The sequence below is a fragment of the Saccostrea cucullata genome, unplaced genomic scaffold (genome assembly GCF_032062105.1).
Source record: "Saccostrea cucullata isolate Sc308-1 unplaced genomic scaffold, CSIRO_AGI_Scuc_v1 ctg5269, whole genome shotgun sequence".
Lineage (NCBI taxonomy): Eukaryota > Metazoa > Mollusca > Bivalvia > Ostreida > Ostreidae > Saccostrea > Saccostrea cuccullata.
In genome coordinates, this window is record NW_026918585.1 from 46,138 (window position 1) to 55,858 (window position 9,721).

Here is a 9,721-nt window from a genome sequence, read left to right on the forward strand (position 1 = left end):
ATTTATGTTTAGATTTCTCCGGATGCGTTCTGAATCGTCACAGTCTGCTTACCACAACTGCACGGACTGAGAATATATTGTGTGTTTGTTTTGCTTTCGAACATGTCTACTCTGAATTTTTCGAATTATAGTATCAATATTTGGCATTCATACACAACAAGATTGCCACTTTTCCTAAGTATTAAGAGTAAAATTAAAATTTGTGAAAGTGTAAGGATGTGTCAATCAAACCCGCCAAAAAAATTAAAGTTTTAATAACTTTAAAATGAAAAGATTTTTAAGTAATTTTTGTGTGAAATGCTATTAAAATATATACTTCGTAGTATTATAGAGAAAAAAAAAACAGACAATATTAACTTCAAAGCTGTGTCCAAGTACCTTTAAGAAATTCTACTATTAAAATATTTGCTCCAAAAATCAGTTAACCTTCCTTATGTAATGTTTATGAGATGATGGGGGAGTGGAGGATTTTTCAAATTTATTTAGAATCAGTGTAATTGAATGTAATTGAAAAGTACTTGTGAATTACATGCCTTTTTGGAAAGTAATTAATTCAATGAAATATCACATGTGGATGGACTACTGTTCAAAGGCAGTAAACTTATCATTCCAAAATCGATGCAGCAGAAAATGTTAGACTTGGTTCATGAATCTCATCTTGGTATCGTGAAGTGCAAGAGTAGAGCACGGGAGTCTATGTATTGGCCGGGCATGGCAGCGCAAATAGAGAATAAAATATCCCAGTGTATAATTTGTGCTGAAGTTCAGAATTCCAATCCAAAGGAACCAATGACGTGTACAGAGTTACCAGATCGTCCATGGTCCAAGATAGCATCTGACATTTTTGTATACAAGCAGAACCATTACCTACTCACTGTAGATTATTACTCGAAATGGCCAGAGATAATCATCTTAAAAGACCTTTCATCACTACAAGTCATCAACTCGCTTAAAAGCATGTATTCCAAGTACGGGATTCCTGATGAGTTAGTGTCAGACAATGGTCCTCAGTATGCGAGCAAGGAGTTCAAAGATTTTACCAAAGAGTATGAATTTACACACACAACATTTAGTCCATTGTATCCTAAATCTAATGGACAGGCGGAGAGAATGGTGCAGACAGTCAAGCGGCTTCTCAAGAAAAACACAGACCCTTACAAAGCGTTGATGGATTATCGCAACACAGAAATCCAAGGACTAGGACAGTCACCCTCACAGATGTTTCTAGGACGTCGTCTGAAAACAAACTTACCTATTGCAGCAGATCTACTTCGTCCTAAGGACAACAACATGCAGAAGAAACTAGAAGCCAGACAGTTGCAGTACAAGAAAATTTATGATCGCACAGGAACTAAGAGTCTTCCGAATTTGGACACAGGAGATAACGTTATGCTACAAGATGGCAAAACATGGAGACACGCGACCGTGGAATCCAAAATACCACTACCAAAATCCTTTATCGTATCGTGTGATGGGAAAAAGTATCGTCGAAACCGCTGTATGCTGAAAAAGACAAATTCCGTAAAACCCACACAGGAAATCAGTGAGGATTTCGATTTCCAGATTCCAGAGAGTAGTGCTGAAGAACATGTTCCGCTAAAGCCGTCTTCAGAGTCTCGCGAGTGCGCAAAACAATCTCCAGATGAAACCGTCAAAACCAGATCAGGACGTCCTGTGAATGTTCCATCCAAATTTGCAGAATATGTTATGCAACCAGTTTAAATGTAGTTTCATGTAAAATATCATGCATGTACATGTATATAAGTTTAATACCATTCAAAGATTTTGTAAACTTTAAAGTTCAGTTAAGTTTTCTTGATTTCAGATTTCAATATTCATTGACTGTTTAATGATTGCTTTGAAACTGATTAATTGATAATTGATGTGATTATTGATTTAAAAAAGGGAGGATGTCATGTATCTATAATTTACTAACTGACATTTTATATTCCGGATTTCTATGTTCTGATTTATGATCATGTTTGGTTCTAATAATAAAATATGGTTGTTTCCGGTTTACAAATGGCTGCTTACATGTGAACACGACAGGTACCAAGCTTTTCCTGTCCTCACCTGACAGGTGCGTTTCCATAGCAGGCATTTGTGTGGATGCGTTGCTGACGTCCCTGGCGCTACAAGTATCCGTGTTGGTACCAACACTTTTCTTCTGTATTGGAACTGGAACCCAGAAAACCGGTGGCACTGACCTTATAAAACTTAACTGGCGTTCCTTTGCTACCAGTCGATCTGAAACGGACTGCAGGGCTTACCTCAGTTCATACATTTCTGTGTCCATTCTTCCAATTTTCTTTTCCAGGGCTTTGTTTTTCGTACGCGCGTCTGTGAGTTTGTCTTCCAGGTTTGTAACGTGCAATTTCTTTCTCTCCTTCTCGTCCTTATTATTTTTCCACGCAGCTGAGAGTTTACTCTAGCGAAAGAAGATGTTCTTGCTGTGTATCAATTGTTTTCTTGAAATTCTGCATTTTATTTTTTAATAAAGCGCTCTTGTGATGTTGGTTAACTGAAGATTTTGCGGATAGAGAATTTATCTCAATTACAAACTCATTCTGCGATTCGATGCTGTAAAACGGTAATTCCATGGGTTGAGAATTAAATTCATTCCTGAATGAATGAAATTCTATTACATTTCAAATAAATTTTGTAAAATTTACTTTGTGACAATCGGCTAGCTGCAGATCTGTAGCTCTCTAGCTGGTCTGAAAAAATTGGGATGGATCACCAGAGAGCTACAGTGCCACCCATATTAAAAAGTATATCTTAATTGCGTACAAAAAATTGCGCTTGGTTCTGGATTAATTTCTCCGAATTCTTACCTCAACTGCACGAAAGATGTATTTCAAAATGTTCCAGAGACTCTATCAAGTACTAGTACTTGACATCTGCAAGAAGCTCGTTGGACCAAATTATTTTGCCACCCAAAATGGAAGAATGATTAGACGATATTTTCGATATCTCAAATTCAGGCTCAGGAGGGATATTAAAAACGGTTGTAAGGAATGTTTTGCTGTAGAAAATTGAAGGAATGTGCTAGAGACACACGGTAAGTAATATTTTTAGATTGCAGCAGTTGAAAAACACGGATATTGAATAAAGCTTGTGCACAATTAATATACACTTTTTTTAATGGGTGGCACTGTAGCTCTCTTGCCTGACAATATAGCTAAATCTCTGTGAAAGTGAAAGGCTGGACATTTATACATGTACGATGCACGTGGTACTGACAGCCTTTGACCATACGCAGAAATACCGGAAAATGAACAATATTTCAGCCCAAAAGACAGTTTAAACAATATAAATCACTAGCAGCGCAAAGACAGACCTTAAGAAAAAATCAGAGGTGGAATCAAGCGAATTTCATCCTTTTATGACACCACCTAGACAGTTGTGCATATGCCCTCATCGAAAGGACGGGTCTCCGCGTCTTGAATCCCCAACATTCATATAATGCATGTACTTGAATAATATGTATTAATAAGTCTTTTAGGAAATCTCATGAAGGAAACTTGATTTATATTTTAATATTTTCTATTTTTTTATTATTCGTATTTCTCAATTTATCCTGTTCAAATAACATGTATTAATTTTTTAGGGTACATTAAACCTTATTCGTCAGCCAGTCTATCCATCTGTCACGAGAACTTTAAACAAGAATATTTCCATTTCTAAATTTTTTTTCTATGATAACCCTTTGAAATTTAGCGGAGTTGATTTCCTGATAATTCTGCCGGAATGTAAATTAGGCAGGTCGATAGGTCAGGAGCTAAGGAGGCCTAGTATGCATGCAAATCTCGTGCGCATCTGTCTCTGTGTCTGACTCTAAGGAGGCCAAATATGCATGTAAATCTCGTGCGGCTGCCTTTGTTTTTGACACCAGTGAGCGAGGGTTATTGATACTGGCGTGGGAGTCCTCGTATATTTTAAATATATGTCCACGTTTTTAAAGTCTAAATCTACAATTTTAGTTTGCAATGAAATGGAAATATAAGGAATCACGAGAACTTGCCAGGGACATCAAACAAAATGCATAACCGTTATGCAAATTATCCCATGTTTTGGAACTAACTTGATTCCTTAATAACTACTGAATGAGTTGAAATAGGATTTTCATATTCACATGTGCATTATTTGTAACGTGATTTTCAAATATACTGTGATTTTTTTACCATGTGACCTTGATCTTGGAGCTTGACCTTCTTAAAAAAATGACATTACTTTAAATTGACTATAACTTGAAAGCCTCCATTTTTAGGTCAACTGAGTAAACTCAGGTGACCTATTGCTATCTGTTTTCGTCCGGCGTCGTGCGTTGTCCGTTAACATTTGAACATTTTCAGCTTCTTCTCTGTAACCACTGAACCAATTTCAACCAAATTTAGCACAAAGCATCTATGGGTGAAGGGGAACAAAAATTGTGAATTTCATGGTCCCTGCCCCCCTGGGGCTTAGGGGGTGGGGCAAAAACCACTAAAATTAATGCAATCTTTAAATATCTTCTTCTTTACTCCTGGACATCAAGCAGTCAAACTGTTTGCTTGATTGTAATCAGCATTGAGTCCTCTACCAAAATTGTGAAATTCATGGCCCTGGGGTCAGGGGTTCTATTGCTAGGGCGGGACTAAATAAGTATATAGTGAAAATGCATTATTTCTTTGAAAATCTTCTTCTCTGCTCCTGGGTATTAAATAAACTAACTAAGTGCATAGTTATGATGAGCAAGAGTGCCTCTACCAAAATTATGAATTTTATGGCCCCAGGGTCAGGGGTTCTGATGTTAGGGTGGGGCTCTATTGATTATATAGTGAAAATTCATGAATTCTTTGAAAATCTTCTTCTCTGCTCCTGGGTATTAAATAAACTAACTAAGTGCATAGTTATGATGAGCAAGAGTGCCTCTACCAAAATTATGAATTTTATGGCCACATGGTCAGGGGTTCTGGTGTTAGGGTGGGGCTCTATAGATTATATAGTGAAAATACATGAATTCTTTGAAAATCTTCTTCTCTGCTCCTGGGTATTAAATAAACTAACTAAAAGCATAGTTATGATGTGCAAGAGTGCCTCTACCAAAATTGTGAATTTTATGGCCCCAGGGTTCGGGTGTTAGGTGGGGCTCTGTTGATTATATAATGAAAATACATGAATTCTTTGAAAACAATTCTTTTCTGCTCCTAGGAATTAAATAAACTAAGTACAAAGTTATGATGAGCAAGAATACCTCTTCCAAAATTTTGATTTTATGGTCCTAGGGTCAGGGGTTCTAGTGAGAGGGCGGGGCTCTTTTGATTATATAGTGAAAATGCATTAAAGCTTTGAAAATTTTCTTCTCTGCTCTTGGGTATTAAGCAGATGAACTACCTATGTAGTTATGATGAGCAAGGACCCTAATCTTCCAGAATTGTGAATTTCAAGGCCCCAGGGTCAGGGGTACCATAGGGGGGTGTACTTATATACTGAAACTGGATGAATTGTTTGAGATCTGCTCCTTGGTATTAATCAAATATTTTGAAAAGCAAGGGTGCCTTTTCAAAAATTGTGTAATGTGTGGATCTAGGCCTAAGGGACAGGGGTTCATGTGTGATAGGGGCATTACTGATTATTGCTGAATATTACTGATTACTTGAAATGCATTTTTTGTTCCCCCACCCTGCCTATGGGCATTAAGTAAACAAACTAAGCAACTGCTATGTGTATTGTTATGATGATCAATGGTGCCTCTTTCAAAATGAGTTGTTGCATAATGCTCAGGTGACCTATAAGGCCCATGGGCCTCTTGTATAAAAATGAATTACCTGTGACAACGCCTTTTAAAATTCACTATGATTTTTGACCCTTTGACTTTGAAGTTTGACCTGCTTTTCAAAAACATTAACAATAGTCATACCTTTAGAATTAGAAGAGATAGGGCTCTTATTTTATTCCTGTGTATTACCTAAGACAACACTTTTCTAAATACACTGACTTTTGACAACGTGACCTTGAGGCTTGACTTACTTTTCACAGTTTTAACCTTGATCATAACTTTTGAATGAGAAGAGATAGGGCTTTCATATAACACAAAAATCACATGTACGTTAACCTGTGATAAAATCATTTCAAATACTACAGTGTAATATTTAATGAACTTTGACATTGAAGTTTATCCGGCTTTTCCAAAATTTAAACATTGCTTAAAATTGACCATAACTTTTGATAGAGAAAGGGTAGTGCTTTCATATCTGGTTTTACACATGTTTATTAGCTGTGACAAGGCCCATCGAAGAAAAAGGTATTATAGCCTAAATCATGCAGAGTGGGTTATGGCCTTTAATCAAGGTCAATTAGGATAAGATGTTTTGTCTGGATACATTGTTTGAAAAAAAAATTGTGAATTTGTCAATACGGTAGCACACAAATGCGATATGCTCATCACCAGCGTGTGTTATGGTGTGACGCAAGGTCATTTTGACAAGGTCAAGGTCGCAAACATTCCTTTAATATCCTTTTATAACAGTAAAACATTATAAAATGCTATCTACCCTTAAAAGATTGCTTTAACATTAGAAAGTGGCATTACCTTGACTCAAGGTCATTTCTCCCTGTCCGCAGCTCCGACGGAAGACCTACTCGTTGCTTTGCAACGAGCTCGGCTCTAGTTGTTTCCGTTTCTCTGCGAGCTCTCCGGAACTGCGATTTTAGGTCTCGTTGGCGCATGCGCATTTCCGTCAATGTATGGCGAGGCCCTGTCATGGTTTAGTACCGATGTTTCAGCATAAGGTGAAGTGGATACTTCGTCTACACGTTCTGTGACATTAGAGGAATGCTGTACTACGTTTCTATCTTCAGTCCTCACCGCGCTCGGTATATTCTGAGTCAAGTCACTATTTACCGTTTCCCCTTCGGTACCAGAGACCAGAAGAGCTTATGCGATAGTAATGCGTCCGGAGTCCGTCCGTCTGTCTAGCTGTCTGTTTGTCTGTAAACAATTTTTCAAAATGCTATTCTTCTTCAGTTTTGGTCTGATTTCAATATAACTTGGCACACAAGTAGACTACACTGAGATACATAATTCAGTGTATCGGTTTTTGATTTTGTTACTAAAAATAGAAATTTCTGTGAAATTTTTTCAAATGCCACACCTCCTAGTTTTTTGGTCTGCTTTCAATATAACTTAGCACACAATTAGACTACACTAAGGTACACAATTTGTGTATCGGTTTTTGATTTCGATGAAGGGTGTTGGCGTTGTTACTAAAATTAGAAATTTCTATAAAATTATTTCAAAATGCTACTCCTCCTACAGTTTTGGTCTGCTTTCAGTATAACTTGGCACACAAGTAGACTCCACTAAGATACAGGATTCTGTCTATCGGTTTTTGATTTCGATGAAGGATGTTGGCCTTGTTACTAAAAATAGAAAATTCTGTGAAATTCTTTCAAAATGCTATTCCTCCTACAGTTTTGGTCTGCTTTCAATATACCTTACAGGCGCGTAGCATCGTTTTTGAAAGTGGGGGGACCAGCCAGAGAAAATATTTTTTTTAATTACCTGAAAAAGTTGACAAGCCCCCCAAAAAAGGAAAAAACTTGCCCAAAGTCGAAAATCCTATTTCGGTGGGGGGGGGGGGGGGGGGGGGGGGGGTGTTAGATAAACTTTTTCTCAGTGTCAACTACTTTCAGTACCAATTCTAATATTACATTTTTGGTACATCACTCAAAGTGAGGGGGGGGGGGGCTACCAGGCTTTCTATTAACATTTCCTATAGTATAAGTAAGGTTGGGAAAAAAAGTGGGGGATGGGCCAGGCTCCTATTGCTACGCCCCTGACTTAGCACACAATTAGACTACACTAAGGTACATAATTCTATGTATCGGTTTTTGATTTCGATGAACGGTGTTGCCTTGGTTACTAAAAATAGAAAAGTCTGTAAAATTCTTTCAAAATGCTACTCCTCCTACAGTTTGGTCTGATTTCAATATAACTTGGCACACAAGTAGACTACACTAAGGTACATAGTTCTATGTATCGGTTTTTGATTTTGATGAGAGATGTTGCCGTGGTTACTAAAAATAGAAATTTCTGTAAAATTCTTTCAAAATTTTACTCCACCTACAGTTTTGGTCTGATTTCAATATAACTTGGCACACAAGTAGACTACATTAAGATACACAATACTATCGGTTTTTGATTTATTGCCTTGGTTACTAAAAATAAAAATTTCTGTTAAATACTCTCAAAATGCTACTCCAAATACAGCTTTTGTCTAATTATAATATAATGTGGCATGCAAGCAACTACACTAAGAACATAAAGAGACTTAATCAAGGATCATTATTCTATTTATTGCTGTTGTAAAGTTTCAATTTCCAGCTGCTTAAGTACTTTTCTCTTCCTTGGCTATAAGTACAAACCAGTAGAGCTTCAGTCTCGACAGAGACTTCTGGTCAATTTATCAACTGTCCAATTGTTGGAATCGTCCACGTCTACAGCTTCTGTCCTTCGAATCCTAGATCTTGATCTAGTGCGATTCATGGCGGGGTAAAAGTACAAAGGCACGGATCAGTAATTCAGAAATAACAACACTAGCACGTGGTCAACACATTTAGTAAGTCCAGCAAAAGCAGTATTTCCAGCGTAATATTGAAATATCAGAGAATGAATCAATAACAAGAAAAAAAAATATAGCTTTTGTAAAACTACAGAATCAGAATCACGAAGCTGCTATAGCCATAGCGTCAGTATCGGAAAGAGGCTGGGTATTTTCCCCCCGTATCTTTGGTCATCTATGAGGCGCCCAACGGAGAAATCTTCCGCTACGGGGCCTCATTGAGGAAATGAATGCGTTTATTTGTTTCCGTGGTATAAACTCAGTTTATTCTATATTAAACTTTAATAACTGAGTTTATATTATTCAGTTAAAGTATATCAGCGAGGGAGTTAGCAAGATTCCAGTTCCTCAAGGCCAGGGATATTTCCCGAGGTGAAGCCCGAGGGAACTGGAATCTTGCTATTAACTCCCTCATAAATGTACTTTTTAACTATTTTATTATACCGATACAAACGTAAAATTTAGAGGATTCAGAAAGTGTGATTTTAAAGCAGGGGTAAGCTCACTGAACTAACACACAGGGATTAGTCTATTCACATATCATACCAATGCAAAAGTAAAATCTAGAGAATTACTGAGAACCGGGAATTAGCTTTTGAAGCAGGGATTAGCTCGCTTGACAAATACATGGAGATTAATCCATTCATAACGATTTCTAGGGAGTCACATCTAATGATCTAATGTTATATATGATTAAATCAGTAGATGTATAATATTATACATTTATTGCACGATAGTGAGGGAAATATGAAGATATATTCAGCCCATAGGGGCTTGTCTTCCGGATTGTTAAATGTAAAATAATTTTTTTTAAAATTTTATCTACATTAATTACACTCTGAAAGTTGCTTTAATAAAGATTCTGACATGATCAGGCAAGAAAAATAATGTTTTAAAAAAAGTACTACACCTACATACATAAACTTTCAAAGGGACGCAAGCTGACATCTTAAAATACCCCCTCCCACTTCAGCACCTATTTCTGGACTCTATGGCATTAATTTATTTTGTTGACACAGTTCTCTTCCCTACAGTGATGATTTTTCTAAATGATGATGCGTCTGTCAGTCGTCAATGCGCGTTCAATCAACAGAAAACAAATACGATTTCATCGA

The 9,721-nt window shown here is 37.0% G+C and overlaps 1 protein-coding gene across 1 annotated transcript; it reads left to right on the forward strand.

Annotated features, from left to right (window-relative positions):
• The first annotated feature begins 618 nt into the window (after positions 1–618).
• Positions 619–1,722, forward strand: LOC134268239 (uncharacterized protein K02A2.6-like). The gene has a single exon (XM_062750433.1). It carries the CDS (start codon positions 619–621, stop codon positions 1,720–1,722), a length of 1,104 nt encoding a protein of 367 aa, XP_062606417.1.
• Positions 1,723–9,721: the final 7,999 nt, after the last annotated feature.